This window comes from Doryrhamphus excisus, chromosome 6 (genome assembly GCF_030265055.1).
Source record: "Doryrhamphus excisus isolate RoL2022-K1 chromosome 6, RoL_Dexc_1.0, whole genome shotgun sequence".
In the NCBI taxonomy this organism is placed as follows: Eukaryota; Metazoa; Chordata; class Actinopteri; order Syngnathiformes; family Syngnathidae; genus Doryrhamphus; species Doryrhamphus excisus.
The window spans coordinates 22,068,246-22,088,807 of NC_080471.1; the positions used below are offsets into that span (position 1 = coordinate 22,068,246).

Here is a 20,562-nt window from a genome sequence, read left to right on the forward strand (position 1 = left end):
AAAAAAAAAAAAAGAAGATGATTGAAGGTAGTATTATATTACATATATAGAGAGTGATCTTATTTAGAACAACTATTAAAAATGTATCTGAAAATATTGGCTAATATATATATATATATATATATCAGGATGTACATATATCAGGATTATTCCCCTCAAAATATATCTGTTATGCAAAGTAATCATCAATACCACAAACTTGGGATGCACTTGAAAATAATGGCCTGTATTGGGGAAAGTATTAGTATTTAAAAAAAACTGGCCAAAGGCACGAAATATTTCACAATGAACATTGCTTAAAAATATATTGAGAAATTGGTTTTAGTTCAAAACGCACTACTCCTTTTTTACCGGCAGATGGCAGTACCTACTGGGATATTCTTGAGCTCCATTAAAACGCCGCAGAGTGAGTCGCTTCGAAGGACCTTTTATGAGTTACATGTTTTAAGCCTGACATTTTGAAGCGATGATAAACAATGTTAAATTTTAACATTTGCAGCAAGTAAAAAATGAAACAAATACACCTGAATATTAGTTCATTTATTTTAAATGTAGCGGACATTGAAAGATGTAAACATTTTTAATCAGGCATCTTCATCGGCACGCTTTTCCCAGTGAGGAGGACAACATGGCGGCCTCCTTGCGTTTGGGTCGTCAAGGAATCTTATTTGGCCTTAAATTATCCAATATTAATACATCTTTGTGGGGCATACAGTCATTACAGGAGCATGCCAGGCACTTATTTCAGTCTCCAAGGCATTTCGGTGAGTGACAATATAGCATATGCTAATGCGCAGGATGGTTCGGCAGCCGATGACATTTCCATTGCTTTATATTGTCCTGCAATAGGTCTATTTCATATATATATTAAACCGAATTTTAACAACACTTTAGTTGAAATATTCGATTTTACTTTCTCGCATATAGTAAACGGAGGCATTTTTGCGCGTAGCATTGAAAAACACATAAACAGGTGCTTTCAAATAGAGTCAATGTTTCAGTCCAAGACATCAATGCAGAAATAGTGATAATATTTTAATGAAGACGTCAGTGATCAGGTGTATAGTTAACTAATGTAGAATAGTGGTAGCATATGAAAAGTTGTTTTCAAAGGCTACTATATATGAATGGGGAAGGGAAACCCTCCATATATGTGCACATCGTGTTTCTTATATTCTTTTTTCATTGCATTGTATTTTATTGAATTGATTGTTGTTCTTTTTCTCCTGCTGTTGAGCTACTGCAACCAAACTATTTAACTTCTGGATCAATAACGTCTGTTAAGTGTAAATAAAATAAATCATTGCCTTTAAAGTCACCAAAACTGAAATAAAATTGACCATAACCTTCATTATAATCTTCACCACATTATAAGTTTATTGTAAGAGTGATTCATATACGATTCCTAGCATTTGGGAAAATGTAGAGATGAAGGTAAATTGATGTATCAATACTATCAATACTACTATGCTGCAGTTGCGAAATACTCAACACATTACTGCATTTTACTTCTTTTCCTAAGTGAACAGCTATTCTGTCCGTGGGAAGTACTGCAATAAATACAACTACACTGGTACTACAATGGGAAGAACCAACACAGTTTTTAACTCTGAGTTTTTGCAGTGCGTTAGTTTATCCAGCAGATGGCAGCAGAATAACAAACAAGATTATTAACTGAGGAAAGTTGTGCCAAACAAAGTAAATTCTTGAGCATGTGATGCACCTTGCCCTTTTAAAAATATACAGTTTTAATTATCTATAATGACTGGAACTAGTTGAATGATTACTGTGTGTGAGTGCATGTGTGTGTGCACACATACAAAACAGTATATAGCTGCAAGCAAGGGATTTCTCTGCAGCTCAGTTTCGTTCAGATGCTCTTACAGTTGAACTATATGCCCCTCCTGAGTGACTACTGGCGGGGCATTGTGAAGGTCACAGGTCTGGAGAATATGGGTGACTTCTGTGTTGTCTTCCAGAGTCATCAGTTACATAACAAACATGCCTGGTTAGTCTTCTTTAAACTCTTACGCTTTGGCTTCCTGTGCTGTGATGCTGGGGTTGAATATGCCAAGCCACCCATTCTACCGCCAACGGCTGCTTTGTTTTTAAAGGCGTTGTCTGTCTTGGTTAGGTACTGTGTGGGGGTGGGAGTGGGGGCTAACCTCATCTTGCTCCAACATAGCAAGCCACTCCTCACCTAATACACACACATGCATTTGGTAGTAGTTTGTTGTCAGCTAATGATAGCGGCTCTGGCTACTAAAATTCACTGTTATTGCAAATTGTTGGCTAGCCTCTCAGACTACTTGTGTGGACATGCACGTACGCACGACAGAGCTATGGGTGAAGCCATGAGCGCCAGTTATGTCAGTTATTCAGCCAGAATGGCAATTTTTACAGAGATTTTCATTCCATCTGTTATTTTAAACTACTATTTGTAACCTATACTAGTGGTATACCGGTGATATTCTTGTTTTTTTGGTGTAATTTGGAGCCAAAACCTTTAATTTATGTATTTTTTAAATAAGATCATGACTTTTTTGACCTTTTCGACCCAGCTGTCAGATGTTTCCAAGGGAGCATATTTCCGTTTAGCGTCTTGTGACCTTTTAATTCAAATGCTGTCTGTTCTTTGGTCCTGTAGGTGTCGCACCCCTCAAAGTGCAAATGCCAGCTCTCTCACCAACCATGGAAGAGGGGAACATTATCAAATGGCTAAAGAAAGAAGGTAATATACACTTTTTGCAACTATCAATCACTGCCCTAAATTTGAATATTCCTTCCAGTTCAGTCGTATGTGCCACAAAATTGCCAAAGCATAAGCGTATGTGGATGATATAATGTGCATTGCAGCAGCAATTGCTAGCATTTTCTCTATGGGGGAAAAAAATGACTGTGTGCTGTAAGCCAGAGACGCATGCACTGTTGCACCCATGGGCCTCTGGTGGTTAATTGGCTCAAGGAAACCCAGCAGTCACTATTCATTACTGCTTCGCAGCTCTGCTCATCCCTGCGTTGCAGCAGCGCTCTCATCTATCATATGGCAACCGACTGAGTTCTGATTGGTTAATTGCTGTGTTGCCATGTGAATTGTACATGTACACATATATATATATATATATATATATACATAGTACATATATACACACATATTGTTATGAAATACTGAAAAGATTGTTTTAAATTGAGTGATCCCAATGTTTCATTGTAGATGTGTATCCTTTTACCTTTGCAGGTGAGGTAGTGGCAGCAGGTGATGCCCTTTGCGATATTGAGACTGACAAAGCTGTCGTTACCATGGAATCTAATGACGATGGAATCTTGGCCAAAATCCTGGTGAGAAAGCAAATACCAATATGTTTAGGAGAATGTGTGTCTGTTAGAGTAGTTCCAAATATCAGGAATATAAGCGTAGCTACTATGACTATGACATTAGATGATTTATGGTTGTTTTTCACTCCATGTCCTGTTTACTAGCGATTATTACTGCAGTGTTTTCTGTACTTGAATTCCTTTCCCACATGTTTTTTTTCCCCACACAGTGACAGTGTACAGTTTTTAGGGACAGACATCTTGCAGTCCTCTGTCTCATTTTCCATTGTGCAGTTAGCTGTTTGAATTTTCAATGATTTGATTCTCAATGATTCGTCTTTGACATCCACCAGACTGATGATTTGGTCACAATGATTGGGATATTAATATTATTATCATTATTACTATTAAACTTTTACATTGAAACAATACCTTTCTCCATGTGACCCGATGAGAAAAGATGTTGCATCAAATATCTGTGTCACCAACAAAATAACTCCTTATCAAAATTATGAGGTCCACGACGGACAGTTATTAGTTATAAACCCTTGGCTTTATTCTCAATTTTATACATTGCATTCTTTGGTTGCATCCCTTTTTTTACATTCCCTTACTCTATCTTTGTCTTAGCTACAGTGCGGATGGTAGTTTCCATAGCAACCACTGAAGAATTGGGGGTAGGGGCTTTCGAGGCAAGCAAAGAAACATGGCCTGTATAAAGACCCCTTGCTCTCTTGCAGTCTGGGAAAATGTGTGTGTAGTTAATGATAATATCACCAATGTGGACCATATTGTGGAACCACAGAGTATACTCTATTAGCTATTCTTGCTATTCTGTGCGATTCTATAATTGTGAAGCCAAATGCATAACAAACGTAAATCTTGGTATGAAACCGTGTGCGCCCAATGGGGTGGGAGAAGCTTGGTTATCATTGGAAGTTGGGGGAGGTAACAAGTACTGTGACCACAGATTACTAAATCTCATCATGCTCTTACTACATTGCTTTACCCTGACCCAAGGGGTTTAATCTTGGATCTGTCATGGGCACAATCAATCATCACATGTAGAAACTGACAGGTTTACAAAGACAGCAAAGCACAATGCTTCTTCGTGTACATTTGTATAAAGATAATTGTCAAATAATGCAAATGTGTTTTTATCAATATTAGATTGATTTAAGCAAAGGTCGTTCAAATATAAGCTATACAGTTAGGGCATAGAAAACCTGTTTGACTTTGTAAATGTTTTTTCCCCACCATTATTCACACTATGTAGACATGAATTGACACCCTGATAGCCACCTAGCACTCCTGTTCTTCTTTGTTTACATCATATTACATCAACGAGCAGGCTCCATGGTCACTGCAGGGACACAAGAGAGAATTTGTTTATTCTAAACTTAAGAAAGGGTTTAAAACTGAGTTTTTTTAATTCTTCCACAAAGAATACAAGGAGAACCTTTTTTCACGACATGCCATGGCCATTGTTCCATGTTCTTAAGGTTTTGGTTCACAACCATTTGATGGCAGTGTTGAACTCCTTATGGTACCCAATCAGCATCTTTGAATACAGCTACTGTATATACACTACTGTTTTTTTATGCTTAAGGTCCAGCCCCATGAGGCAGAATGACTTGTGACTCTACACTTAACACTGTTATACACAATGATAGGATGATGGTGATAAATATTTGATAGCTTATCCTACAGGATTAGATATGTGGAGGTTGACCCTGGGAGGGAGTGGCTAAAAATGACACATACTAAAGCATAAAATATCAAGCATAAATTGCTGTATGGGAATAATATAGTACTTTTTTAAGGAGCAAGTCAGTTCAATGTGTATGTTGTTTTTCAAAAAATGAAATAAAGTACATTTCCATCAATCATTGTATGTGCACTGCACTTTTGCATGTTTTAACCTCTTACATTCTGTGCCTGAGAGGCATTGAGGAGATTTTGGTGCCATTGTAGGTATGACAATGTACCAGTAATGGGCAGTCAGGAGAGGCAGATGAGGCCTATAATGAAAAATCTTAAAATTAATAGCAACATACATACGCCGATAATATAATGTTGCAGAAACATGTTACACACCATGACTTTCATCAGCCTGTATGTATTTAATGTAGGTGTGACATCATTATTATTGCTACCTGGACAACAATCAATGAATCAATGAGTCTATCACCTCAAAAATTGGTTTTGTTAATGCCAGTGTTTCCAGGAGGTTAGTGGGAATGTTGCACCAGATGGTGAAGGTGGCTTCACGGAGGGCACCCACTGTCTGAAACTGATGTAACTGTCCCTTGCCATTCATCCCCAGATATTCCCAAATGGATTTTGAGCATGGGAACATGTGGGGTAGGCATTGTGAACTTCAGCGTTGTCCTATTGGAAAAATCCAGAAGGTTCAAACTAGCTCTGTGCGGTGCACCCCTGACTCTGTCAGCCGGCCGACACAATCGAAAGAATCCTTTTGGGGTCTAACTATTCAGATGGAGCACTCTCATATCATATCAATACAATAAATTGAAAATAGTTACAGTGACCATTTGGACGATAGCTATCAAAATTGTACACTCAAAGAACAAACAAAATATGAAGTAATTAAATGCAATTTACTAATAATTAACATGAAAAAAAAATGCGGTTTTGTACTTACTCACCACCAAAAAACAGATCCTGTAATGACTGCAACAGATTCTGTGTGAGCCGGCGTAAGTTAGCCACGCATAGTTGTCCCTTGCTCCATCGTGGTTCATTTATCTGTTATCTTATTTATTTTTGTTTCCTCTTATTCTTTCCTCTTTTGTACTGTTTTGCACATCCCTTGCTGTATAGACTGGCAACAACGGGCTCACTAAATGGAGATGAAGTGCAGCAGCCAGTGAATTAGACATGGCCTTTCATTTACACTGACCACTACTGACTGACTGACAATGTCCAGTAGACCATAGAGAGAGTTGTAAAAGTCACGCTGTGGATTTAGATGAGCTCTTGAATCAGTTGTGACAGCAAGCATAAAAACCTGCTCGTTTTACTTCCCAAGAACCTTTTTCTTTCTCAGTCAGGTCTCCCTTCAATTGATAATGATTTTTGTCACAATTATTGCAGATGGAGGAGGGAAGTCGCAACGTGCGCCTGGGAACTCTCATTGCTGTTATGGTGGAGGAAGGACAGGACTGGAAGCAGGTTGAGATTCCTACTCCAGATGCTGCAGCAGCTCCATCTGTCGCGGCACCTGAAAGTGTTGTGCCCCCTGCTGCTGCTTCAGCACCATCTCCACCAAGAACAGTCAACCCGGGACCGTAAGTGCTGAATTGTGATATTTTAACTAACATCTTTTCTGTTTCTTGTATTTACTAGTTGTGGAAAATTTTGACGTCTACATAATTGACCTTCAATGGAAGCTATAGGAAGCATTTATTTCTGCAAAAGGAGGAACTACTAAATATTGATGTCATTTTTTTGTTGGGCTACTTTTGTTTAAATAATTATTTCATGCTTTCTGTAAACTTTATTTCACTTCTCATCTGGTATATGAACTAGCTGATCCTAATAACCAGTGACGTATACAGGAAAATCCTAAAAATTACCAGAGGTGCCCAAATTTTACATACCACTGCATGTTACCAATAGTGGTTTAAAAAACATACTGAACACTATAAATACTGTAAATGTCATTTTTCACAATTTAAAATTCCAATTTAGACTATGTGCAAACTGGAGTTTGTGCTGAATAAGAGATGCGTGCTGAATGACTGGTGTTCAATGTTTCATGCATACTGTGTGTACATATGTAGATATACATTGCCACATAACAAACATAACCAGTGCGTGTTTGCATGTGTTTTGTCGGTTGTGGCGTAAAATGTCGGAGCCGGAAGAGGGCGGGATATCATGCTTGCAGCACTTTCTCAAGCTGTATTTACCACTGAATGCAAAACATGCTGATTTTTCAAAAAAATTCTTGTCTATTGCTGTTTACACAATAGATAACCTCAGGGAAGATACAGGACCTACTCTAGAACAAAAGCGTGTATTTGTTATGCAAACATTTTGTGCTGAGTCAGTCCACATATTTTTAGTACGGCATGAATTTAATATGTTTAGGATTGAAAGTTGGAAAAATATATATATACTGTGCTGTTATATTGTAGATATGTATGTACAGATACACAATTAGCTTATTGTGTAGCAAATACTTGTAAGAGACTTAACATAAAGGTAGAATTAGACATAACATAAACAAGGGCATGAAAGGTATTTTTCTGTTCTCCAGGTTACGACTAAGCCCAGCAGCAAGACACATCCTGGACACGCATGGCATTGATCCAAAATTGGCCACTCCCACTGGACCAAGAGGACTAATCACCAAGGAGTAAGCCTGAATTAATAAGTTGTCTCAAATACAGAGTTGAGCCCCACTCCCTCCATTCTTTAGCAAGGAACTTCATATGAATTTGGGTAGTTGTGACTACTAGTGAAAGAATATTGGGCTCAGCGTAAAGTGCTGTCCATGACACGGAAGTGCTATATAAAGCTAATCATCCATCAGTAATCAGACCCATTACCTGCTCATTACTCAATGGACGTATATGACTCTGTGACAATTCTCATATTTCCCAACTCACTATCATAGATTTAACCTGAATCCCAGTTCCACCCCTTAGCTCTTCGTTGTCCTTGTCTCACCCCTACCACTCCCCCTTCAAACATAGCTCAAAGAGGAGGAAGCCACTGAGAAATGGGACAACATTTGATTCTCTCAGCCTACCTCGGAACACCTTTTTTTAAATAAAATGCATACATTTTTATACAAACTGGGACATTTATTACAAAACAACAAACAACGCTAATCAATAACAGCTTACAACCACCTGTGTAACAGCATTTATAAAAATAGAAAATGTATCAAATATGCATACAAAACTGAAAATTTGAAGAAAAAAGTGTCAAGCACACAAATGAGATGAATGAAAATGCAACATTAAGATGTGCATGAAAGCCAGGGATAACGTCCCTTACATTGAAGGTGCAGAAATGTTATAATTAAAAACCTCAAGTGTTTGCACTTTTGTAAGAGTGCTGTTTTGTTCCCACTTTTTCCCTTTTTAATATTCTACTCACCCTCAGAGTCTTTCAGACACTCTCTTTTCTTCAGCTGTCTGGAGGAATGTGTTTGCTATCGGCTTTGCTATTTTTCAAACCTGAAATAATGTCCGTTCGGGGGATTTCCAAGTTCCCATAATACTCTGACAAGCAAATACTTTTATCAGTATGGAAGCAAGGAGATTGTGTTCTACAGGAAATAGTGTAAGAATGCAGGAACAAGGGAAGGGAGAATAGCTCTGGAGCCCTGACGGCATGGTTCGGTCAGAGGCAGCTGGTTCAGAGAAAAGACTGGATGCGTGTGGGTACCTTGACCCCAGTGCACTCAATTGGAACTGGAATTATACTACTGCGTTTCTTCCTGCTAAACCCCAAATTACCGGGCAAAAATAATCCTGTGAGATTCTACTAAACCAAATTGTCATAGCAACACTTTGAAATGAATCAATCTGCAAGTGCAAGTAGTTGTCTTAATTAGAATCCTAATGATAAAAATGACTTTATTGCTGTGTATCCACCATTTCTAATCTGTTTTATTTGCGACTTTGCTTCAACAGGGATGCATTAAATCTTATGAAGATGTCCCCTGGGACAAAAACAACACCCATCCAGCCTGCTCCACCTGTCCCGAGTCCTGCCGCAACCTCAGTAGCTGGTCCTCCACCACCAAGCGGCAGACCAAACATCCCACCTCTGTCTGTCCCAGGGAAACCAGGAGCACCGGTTGGTTTGTTATTATGTTACACACCATGCAGGCATTTCTTCTTCATTTTAAATTCCACAAAAACGTGCAGTTTTCCTTTAAGGTCAAAGGTCCCTGCCGTACTTCTTTTCTTTCTGGCGATCCCTAATCTGAGAATGATATCAAATTGATGAAACACTATTCAAAGTCGGTTATCTTCTACATTACGTAACTTTAAACACTTTTCTTTCTGTCTTTTCTTCCTCTACTTCCTGACAGGCAATTTTGGTGCATCTTTTTCAAAATAGTGAAACGTTTTTATCACATTGATATTCAAACATTCATAAATTTTTAAGGTGTAGTGTTTTTTATTTTGAGGTACACACACGTTTCATTGCATTTTGCGGAAACCCTGGTAGTATTTGTACCCTGGAAATCAGTGTTCATTTATCAGCAGAGAGATTTTGAGTTGGTTTCCTAATGTAAATGTTGTTTATAACATTTGTTTTATTTAAATTCACATTAAGTATTTAGTCTTTCTGGCAAAATGGACTGTTTATGTCATCTGGTAGTTGTGTGAGTAAATCAAGCCACTCAATTCTAAGCCATCAATTAACTATAACAATGACTTTCAATGACTTTGTTAACCTCGTCCACATTCGGATTGATGACAGCTTACTTGCTTCTGAATTACATTGCACATCATTCCTGTTCTTGTCTGCTGATTTCCCTGTCGACTCTTTTGAAAATGTTCTTTTCCACGTGTACAGTAATTCACCATATTTTCCCTCCTTTAATGTAATTCCCCAGGGCACTTTCACGGAGCTCCCAGCCTCAAATGTCCGCCGCGTGATTGCTCAACGACTAACTCAGTCGAAAACCACCATCCCCCACGCTTACGCCTCTGTTGACTGTGACATGGCAGCCGTCATGAAGCTTCGTAAAGACTTAGCCAAAGGTAAACAAGATACAGTATGTGTGTATACACATAAGCAGACTCACCTTTTTAAAATAAAAAAAAAATCTGCTTCACTGAATATTTGACATAAAATATAATTGTTTATTTTCTGTGAAGATGAGAATCTCATAGTTTTCACATGACTGCTCGTTTGACAAAGGGGACAGTCTGAAAGAAACATTGGCACATATCTGCTCAGTCATGCTCGTTAGTACTCATTCCAGTCACGGCTACAAACAAACCTCTCTTACCAATGGTCTTTTTTCACAGAAATGACTTAAGATACAAGCAAGTTATTCATCTAATTACAGGGTTTCCCCGAGGATCTTTTCAAGCCATGGCGGTGCCTAGTCTAGGGGGTGGGGCTTAAATAAATATTTTTTTTACACAGTACTTATTTTTATAACTTATTTATATTAGTTATTATTCAATAATTAACTTTACTTTTTATTTTGAATTTTATTATTTTTTTCTGTATTTGTATGAGTTATTTATTTATACTGAACTACTCAACACCAACTGATCAACTCCTGCTAGCAATGAGTGTGATAGCATCACGTCTTACAGCTGAAAAATAACAAATAAAATAAAGCATAGTGAAACATTGTAATGATGTTTTATATATGATAAAGCGTCAGTTACATGTCGCTGAAACCCTGAATTATGCTTCATCAATTTTATTTCATATGTACCCATTACAGCACACACAGTAAACATACCGTATTTCACTGTCAACCTTCATTGTTCAAATGTAAAAAGTGGAACTGCTGCTAGGAATTAATTTTGCTCAGGTTTGTATTTATGTTTAACCAAACCTTGGCATAAAGCCATGCAAAGCTTGGGGATAAAATCCCTTCATAATGGTATATCTTCTTAAGGGACAATACTATAATAAAAATGGAATTTAGTTGGAAATGTAGTTATTTTTGACGGTCTTGAGGGCCCATAAAGGCAGGAGACGATGATTCAGGCTTAACAGTGAACATGTCCAAATTGTGGCCCAAATTTCTCTTTTTTTCTGAAGCACTTTTCATTACAGAAATTTTTCACAGCCCCCCCAGTACTCAAAGAAACAATATCAACTTGTGTCGTTTTACAAAAACGGTTGAATACATTTTCACAACAGCTGTTGAATGAATGAAACCCATTCTTCATAAGCATGTGATCTTCAAACAGACAATATTTGTTCCAGTTGCATTGCCTACTAAAATAGAACATACTGTATGATGACATTACGCTGTGTTAGAAATTGAGCATTGTCATTTCATATACTGTACAACTCTCAAAAATTGTTTACCTTCTGACAAAGAACTTATCGCTCACTCCCCTCCCCATCAGTGAGGAAATTGGATGGCCCTTCTAGACCCATTAGCAAGGTTTGTATGTATTGAGGGATTCGCTCCCCGGTTGTTTTTACAGAAGGCCTTTGTTCAGGATCTCACAATTTCACGCTTAGTTCAGTCATCATGCTGCTCACAGTAGCAGCACTCATAACAGTCTGCTCACTTATGGACACCAGCATAAAAAGACAGTAAAAGTAGACTGGAGTGGTATCCCATATTCACTAAGAAAGTTGAGCACATTCTGATCAATGTTTTATTGAGAGTTTACATTATGTTGAACTTCTCACGTCATTGTGATAATAGTGTCTTTGTCAGTTGAACTTGTACACCAGCCAACTGGAGTCGAACCCATGCAGCTTAGGCAGCCCATTACCAGCTGTCATTGTGACACATTGAAATGACTCAAGACTATTGTTTCTTTGTCTTTTCAGACGATATCAAAGTTTCTGTTAATGATTTCATTATCAAGGCAGCTGCTGTTACACTTAAAGTAAGTACCGTTCATAATGACTACTCTTGTTGTCCAGAAAGCTTGTAGCCTGCGTGCAAGCTAGCATTCAGTATGTCAAGCATGTTGATACGTGTGGTGCCAACTTTTTTTCGGAAAAAAATTATACAGCATTCATTCAATTAATCAAAGCATTTAGACAATTTACAATGCATGTAGCACATATTATTAACTAACTCAGAATGTCTCAGTAGGGGAGTCCAAAGTTCCCAGTCTGTGACAACCTTTTATATTTGCCAGCCATTGTTTTTAATCTGTAATTTTTACATCAACCTTTTCAGAAAGATATTAAAGAAAAATATTCTACCTACACTATTCATGTTTTTGCAAATGTGTAAGCACCTGGAGGACTGCTATAGTCATGTAATTACTGTCACATTAGAGAACCTGGATTGAGAGCAATTGTTGTGACACTGCCAGTGATGTTAATAATATTGTTGTTGTTTTTTTTTTTGTGAAACTAGGAACTACCAGAAGTGAACGTTACCTGGTCAGGTGATGGACCCCAAGCCCTTGATTCCATTCACATTTCAATTGCTGTGGCAACTGACAAAGGACTCATTACTCCCATAATCAGAGATGCCGCAATCAAAGGAGTTCAAGAAATCTCAATCAATGCAAAGGTAAACATCTGACAAGTGAGGATTAACGGATTAATTTATTGTGCAGGAAAACACAAACACATCTTTTTAAAGGGAGTGCTTTGGCATTTAGCCAACCGTTGATGGCTTGTCAAATGTACATCTTATTCATTTTGACTAATAATATCTCACCATGTGCAATTAAAAACTGTTTCCAATCGTCCATTTGGGTTTGTAAATATCCAATTTGTGATTATTATTTTTAAGACTGCTGTTAGCTGCAATTGGACAGTAAATTATTAGTGTTCAGTTCTTTCTGGTTCCATGTGTAAATCTTAAAAGCGTCACAAGACACCCAACCCACAAGGTGAGACAATGAATGAGAATGAGCGGTTTTAACATTACTTTTTTGAATAGGTACTATGAAAAAAATATGGTTAAAAAAAACTTTTATAAATGTAACTGATTGACAAAACAATGCAGGTGCGTTTTGAAATTATTTTCTCACAATTTGACACTCATCAATATTAAATGACATTTTAACTTTGAGAGTGTTTAAACAGTAGAGAAATGTGAGAATATGTCTGAGAAAAGTGGATAAAGTGCATTCTGAGGGGTTTTACATCCTTAAATCATATATAATCATTGCAAACAAATAAACTTTCCACTTATTGCAGGCTATTTTGGGAACCTATCCCCTGCGATAAACGAGGGAACACTGTTATGCACAATCAAAGTCATGATATCGTCCCCAAAAAGCAAAATATATCAGTTTATACACATTTTTCACTTTAAACAATCCCACAGGCACACTCTTTAATTCCTTTTGCTTCAAGGGTACTACACAGTCACGCTCTGCCACAGAAACCTGGCCACAATAATGTATCCGTGTTTGCCAGATGCCTCATCTTCCCCTCTGGGTTCTGTCATTCCTCTTTCCTCATTTTAGCCAGGCACAGTCTGATGGTTTCTATTTGTCTCAAAGGCTGCAATTGGACATCGTGTTCCATAGTCAGTGTTTATGTGTTTTGCTATTTTTTTGTGTGGCTATCTTGAACAAGTCTGTGTTATGTTCTGGCTTTGGCTTTTTCATTCATCATGGTTGTGGTCTGGTAGTATAACAGATGGAACATTGTAGCCTTTTTGTATTTCAACTTTTCAGTTAAGTTTATTTTCTTAGTTTGTTGTGTTCTACATGTTACAATATATGTCATATTCATATTACCAGTTTAATTATATTTTTCTTGACAGTCTAAATTCATGTATACAATTCATGTATTCCTCATAGACACTGGCCCAGAAGGCTCGAGATGGAAAACTTCTACCTGAAGAATACCAGGGTGGCTCATTCAGGTAAAACAAAGAAAGAACATAATCAAATTCCATGTCAGTGCGTCTGCTGTCATGCATTATATACTCATCATTTTATGCATTCTTGATTGTGAACTCCATGTGGTCTTGGGAAACATGGGCCATCAGCTCAGCTGTCATAAATTGCCAAAAATTGGAAGGGGAAGCTTCTCCAGTCATTACAATTAATAGTGTCATTTGGACGTAAATGGGGTTTCTATGTCAGCCAGGAGCAATGAATTCCAATGGAGATTCAGCTCTCTTTGTCTGCAGCCATGTGCGCACCCTTGGGCAAGAATTCTCATTAAGGCAAAGAGCCTTGTAACCTGAGGGCTCCGTCCTACTCACCATGAACATCATTAGCACACGAGGATGCTGACAAGTCAAGAATAAAACAGTCATAATATTTGATATGAGCCGTATTTCTTGGAAGATTAAACAAGTTTACTGCATATAATGCTGAAGTCATTATATTTAACTCGGTATATTATATACAATGTTGCTAGATGTTAAACACTTTTTCTTCCCATTTTTTATGAGCTGAACTCAAAGACGTTTTCTATACCGCTTGTCCTCACCGGGTAAGCTAGAGCCTGTCCCAGCTGACTTTCCGAAATATTCACTAATTCATAGTTCATCCACACATATCAAGATGCAGATTAGATAGCATGGTTATTGCATGGGCGTGCCAAAGGTTGGCCACAATAAAAGGACACCCCAAATGTGGAGTTTAACTAATAATGGGATTCAGGCCAAGTTGACTGTCTCTTTAGCAGCGTAAAAGAATTGTTTGACACCTCTCATTGGTTGATCATTACTACAGTGGGACAATGGAAAAGTCAAAGGAACTCTGTGAAGAAGGCATTTGTATTTGTTTATGGATTTGCTTGTATCGCTACGAGATACATGTTTATATGTTGATATGTTTTTGTCCTTTTCTTTGAGTGTAGTAATCATTACATGCCTGCCTTTCTCTGTCAGTATATCCAATCTAGGGATGTTTGGCATCAGCGGCTTCAGTGCGGTGATCAACCCCCCACAAGCATGCATCCTCGCGGTCGGGACCTCCAGGGCTGAATTACGTCTCTGTGAGGATAGCCAAACCCTGCGTACTCAACAGCTGATGACTGTCACATTGTCTAGCGACGGGCGGCTTGTCGATGACGAACTGGCGTCACGATTTCTTGACAAGTTCCGGGCTAACCTCGAGGAACCTGATCGTATGGCTTTAGCCTGAAATATAATGACCGCTAATTGGCAATAAATGTAAAAACTCTTGATGAAGCTTGCACTCGTGAAGCGAGAGGTTTGGAATAGAAAACATTTCCCATCATGTTTTTTTCATGGCATGGGTTGTACTGTTCTGTGGAGAGACAGTTGCACTCAGAATTATCCAACTCCCATTGTAAATAACATCCATTCATTTCCGATACTGCTTGTTCTGTGAGCTACAATATAGCTACTATGGGCAGTTTAGAGCAATGGTGTCCAAAGGGCGGGTTAGGAGTCATTTGCGGCTCTTGACGGCTTTTGTATTGGGCCATAGCACATTTTAATAAGAATAAAAAAAAAAGAAACAGCAGCAAAAATGGAAATAACAGTAGTTCAATAAGAAGAAAATCAAAATATTAAGAGAAAGTTGTAATCTAATGAGAAAAATGTGTAATTTTACAACAATAATATAATAATATGATGAAAAATAATGTCATTTTGGTAGCATTACAGTGAAAATGCGAAATAGAAAATGTGGTTATAATGTTATGAGAATAAAACAAGCATAAAGTTATGAGAAGATGTTTTTAAGAATAAAGATTAAAAACATATATATATAAATTTGTAGCATATCTTTACAAAATATGCCATTGCATACTTTCTTTTTCACAATGTGGCCCTTGCTGGAATAAGTTTGGACATGAAGAACACCCACACACGCCTGGGGTAAAACATGTACAGAGATGCCCAGGCAAAGATTTGAACCCTTGATCTCTTGACTGTGGCCACCATATGCCCTCTAAATAACATGTCGATATTTACATCGTTTTGGCTTTATGTTTGGTTTATTGCAAACTACTGCAAGTTTTTATAACTTTGCAAATAACAAGAATTTACACAGGGCGTTGAACAATTTTGAGTGCAGCTGTATGTGCAGGGTCCTGTGGTCTTTGAAAGCCACCAGGCTTCCTAATGAAACTGTCAAACTGTGCTTCGTTTCTGGTTGAGGAAAATTACCATCTTGCAATTTTCATACCAAGGTGCACCCTACATGAAACAAATATATGCATATATTTAATGCTGTTGCATCTGTACAGTGTGAAAATCTATAATATAGCACTAAGATCAGCTTTAGTCCAACATTTGTTAGGGATGTTTATTACAGCCCATTTCCTGTCAGAATTCAATGAATTAATTACAATGTTGGGAAACAAAAAACTATCGAATCCCTTCTGTAAAGAAATGACACTCACTTTAATTTATCTGCTCATGTGGAATAAAAATGTCAGTGATGCCTGATAATTAATGTATTTTGAAACTCTTTTAATCAAGGCTGTCCAGCAACCCGGTGTACCAGAGGAAAACCACAGATGTGTTTGTGTGTGTTTTAATTAGAATATAAGGAGATTGTGTAATTTAAGAAAAAAAAAAAAGAAAGAAGCCAATTAGGATAATTTCCTGTGGCAAACATACTGGTCAGCCTCTACTGACAGATGTTCTTATTTGCCCCCAGTGTGCACTCGGCAGCTGTTAATGTACAGGTCCGTATCAGTAGGTGGAGCCAATGCTTATGTGTTAAAATGGACGTCCCTTCTGGTTTCTATAGTTTCATAAGACAACCAATGGTTAGTTGATATTAATAATCTCGGGGGGTGGCGCCAGCAAGTGGCTCTAATTTGGTAAAGGTTTAATTTTATTTGAACATGCATCAGCTTACAATAAAACATAAATCAATTCACAGTTCCACATGCCCAAAAGTAGTAGGAAGTAGCCAAGTCCATTGAATCCTACCCCTCATCTATTATTGTTACATTTGTTCACTTCCTGTCTTCCAGGTATGAGGGTTTTTTTTTTCCTACGCACATACAGAATTGTAAGGTAATGTAATAATAATGATAATAAATAATGATCATAGCTATAACCATCAACAAATAAACACAACATGACTCGTTCAAGACTCTTCCTTGTATTTTGCAAACATCAACTGCTTGTATTGTTTAAGTTCCTTACTCAATTTGTTCCATAATTTGAAAAAATTAAATGAAAAATGAAAGCATGCCAGGTGCAGGTAAAAATATTGATAGAAAGACCAGAATTTCCATCATTTTTTTGAAAATGTTAGTTATTTTCAAATGAAAACATTGACCCATAATTGCAATGGGGCTCTACATTGCTGCAAACCGATTGTGTCGATATTTTAATTAATCCAGTGGTGTACTTTAACTAAACATAGAAACGATCTAAAACCACTATAAAATAAATCCAAAGGGAAAGTGCTACAAAATAAAAAAAAGCTGCAAGATAAAAAAAAATGATCCTGCAGGTCTGCCTCCCCTGGTATCTTGGCAAATGGTATATCCTGCATTTTTATTTTGAATTTGTTTTTGATGTTGCTTCGCTTTGCCGTAAATATCAGCTCTGCAAAACCACCAACCCCAGTTCCAGAAGGACATGCATGTGTTGTGATGATTATCAACATGATACAGTTACAGAGTGATGCCAGGTTTGTTCCTGCTGAGATTTTTTGATAGACCATGCACACTCTTGCAAGGATCCTGTAGGGCTCAGTCAGAGGTATAGGTCACGTTCATGGTCACACAGCATGTTATACAGTGTGGTGGAGGCTGTTGCTATGGCAACTTTCACAGTCAAAAGTGCAGTTCTGTTGTGTCAGTGTTTTCCGACTACCGATATGATGATTTTCCAAATGTAGGGGGGTCTAATAGGTGGCGTCCAATGACTGCCAAGAAAAATATTAAAATATAACTTGTGATCTGTATGCAAAATACTGTACCTACAGTAAACCTCGGATATATCGGACTCGGATATATCGGAAATTCGCTCACAACGGACAGATAAAAAAGAACCGATTTTTCTGTAATGCATTTCCAATAAAAATTCATTGCATATATCAGATTTTTTTATAACGGATTTCGCCTATTTCGGACAAAATCTCCAGTCCCGTTCCAATGCATTTCCATTAAATTTCCCTGGCATATATCGGATGGCCGCATCGTGGCGCTCCGATTCGCCGAATCGTGACAGGCCGCTATACGACGTCATTTGCAGCGTTTGCAGCGTTGCCTGCGCGTCCAGGTACATTGGAAACATAGTCAAGGAAGTGCCTTTTTATAACGGATAAAATCCGATTTACGCATATACCGGATATAAATCCGATATATGCGTAAAACGGACATTTTCCGGTATACGCATATAACGGATTTCGCTTATATCGGACAAAACCAGTGGGAACAATTGAATCCGATATATCCGAGGTTTACTGTATAAAGATTATATGGCTCGGTTTTAGTAGTATAATTTTTTTTGGTTTAGATTATGTATTGGATCTAATTAGCAAGTACAGGTATACCTAATGTTGTGGCCAGTGAGTCATCAGGCACCAGGACTGGTGAGAGGATTGCCTTCAACCACGTAATCAATGCTCAACGTTTGTTCAACCATTGTTAACAGGATTTCCTCTGCTCAGCCCGTCTTCCCTCAGCATAACCATTATTACAGTCACTCATTTTTATAATGTTCACACTTTCTACATTAACAGATATAGAAATCATAAATACATAAAAACAACTTTGACCTGTGCTAATGTAGGTCAAAAATGACTAGAGGTTATGACACAGGGCATTCCAGTTGACTATACAGTGTTCTATGACGCTGTCCAAACACGCCGGGTCTGCAGTCCCAGCAGCCAAACCCAAGCAAGGCTCTTGCTTTGTTGATGTTGCACAAAGCCTCGCCTTTATAGGCAGTCCGGTCATGCTCAGTCCGGTCATCGCTGCATGTGTAGTAGAGGTTTTAGCGTGGGTTTCTCTAGGGGGCGCCGCAAGGACGACGGACAAAAAAAGATGAATATTTATATGTGCTCTGTGCACCTTTGCTCATCAGGTCAATACTGCTCATATTCATTCATTCATTCATTTTCTGGGTACACCCTGGACTGGTCGCCAGCCAATCACAGGGCACATATAGACAAACAACCATTCACACTCACATTCATACCTATGGACAATTTGGAGTCGCTAATTAACCTAGCATGCATGTTTTATGGCATGCATATTATTATGATACACTTTTCCTGATTCTGTCCAATCTTGTAGGGCGGCAGTTAGGTCGAGTGGTTAGCGCGTAGACCTCACAGCTAGGAGACCAGAGTTCAATTCCACCCTCGGCCATCTCTGTGTGGAGTTTGCATTTTCTCCGGGTACTCCGGTTTCCTCCCACATTCCAAAAACATGCTAGGTTAATTGACGACTGCAAATTGTCCATAGGTATGAATGTGAGTGTGAATGGTTGTTTGTCTATATGTGCCCTGTGATTGGCTGGCCACCAGTCCAGGGTGTACCCCACTTCTCGCCCGAAGACAGCTGGGATAGGCTCCAGCACCCAGAAAATGAATGAATGTCCAATCTTGTTCAATCTTCTCTGCTTTGTCTCCTTAGTGCCCATATTTGGAGTTCCTCGGGTGGAGCCAGCTGATTGAACAGAATTGAAAATGGATGGATGGATGACTGTTGTGAGTTTTTTTGTGTATCCACTGTCACAAATGCTTGATTGCAGTTGTTACTTAAACCCTTTTCTCACATAGAGCCGTGGAGATTTGGATTTTTTTTTCTTTAATTATGAAAAACATAATTTTAAAACTGTGTTGTTACTGATTAATGCTTACCTTTGTGATTATAATCATGCAAAATACATCAGGACACGGGGGCAAACACTTTTTCACACCACTGTATGTTTACTTTCCCTACACACCAAAAGTACTTTCTCCTGACCACTACTCATACCTTCACCAGGGGCAGAATTTTCTCCAGGACTCAGTTCAAATTAGTTATTTTCAAATATTTAATCATCGCTATTAAACCCTGCTAAAGTCTGTGTGAAAAATTGAATCACTCATTATTTTTTATCTTTGTGCCCAGATAAGATTATAAACAAACATTCTGCCTTACTAGATTCATTACCATGCTTCACATGTTTAAACAGCGGCTCATTAGATTTTTATCCTGCTGTTCTGCACATAAAATATGACCTGTGCTTGTCACATTGTGCAAATTTAGCTCACCGGAGGGAAAAAGGGGAAAAAGGCACGTTCCATAAAAGGAATGCTGAGGAGGTACCATTTCTTGGCCATTGCACATATTCCCGACCACAAGGACGTCTGATGAGAGAGTATGTGAGTATCCTCACCGACTTACCCGTCATGGAAATGTTTTCTTTGCTTTATTGTCTGAGTCAGCAGTCTCATGTTTAATTTAGGGCTCAGTCATTGCCCCGTATACAGATGGTCACCTCCGCTGCTGCTTTTTCTCATGCCTTGACGTCATATTGTGAGTAAAACCGGAAAACACAACTTGAGAGATTTGTTTACATTCCGGTCGCTAAGTGCATACCTGGAACATTTGACCTTGTACTTCTTTAGGTCAGGTTAATTTACCAAGAAGTTGACAAAAGTTGCAGAGGTGTTGTCTAAAATATATTTT

At 38.2% G+C, this 20,562-nt stretch overlaps 1 protein-coding gene across 1 annotated transcript; it reads left to right on the forward strand.

Annotated features, from left to right (window-relative positions):
- The first annotated feature begins 583 nt into the window (after nucleotides 1-583).
- On the forward strand, nucleotides 584-17,151 carry pdhx (pyruvate dehydrogenase complex component X). Its single transcript, XM_058075309.1, has 11 exons — nucleotides 584-764; nucleotides 2,648-2,731; nucleotides 3,239-3,339; nucleotides 6,433-6,626; nucleotides 7,601-7,699; nucleotides 8,988-9,153; nucleotides 9,923-10,070; nucleotides 11,845-11,903; nucleotides 12,386-12,544; nucleotides 13,791-13,855; nucleotides 14,834-17,151. The coding sequence occupies exons 1-11, from the start codon at nucleotides 629-631 to the stop codon at nucleotides 15,087-15,089; spliced, it is 1,467 nt and encodes a 488-aa protein (XP_057931292.1). The 5' UTR covers nucleotides 584-628; the 3' UTR covers nucleotides 15,090-17,151.
- The last annotated feature ends 3,411 nt before the right edge of the window (nucleotides 17,152-20,562 follow it).

Excerpts from the sequence above, each read along its gene's own strand:
- pdhx (XM_058075309.1), top strand. The coding sequence starts at position 629 with ATGGCGGCCTCCTTGCGTTTGGGTCGTCAAGGAATCTTATTTGGCCTT. Across the intron at positions 7,700-8,987 it reads AGAGGACTAATCACCAAGGA|GGATGCATTAAATCTTATGA; the intron begins GTAAGCCTGAAT and ends TTGCTTCAACAG. Across the intron at positions 11,904-12,385 it reads CAGCTGCTGTTACACTTAAA|GAACTACCAGAAGTGAACGT; the intron begins GTAAGTACCGTT and ends TTGTGAAACTAG.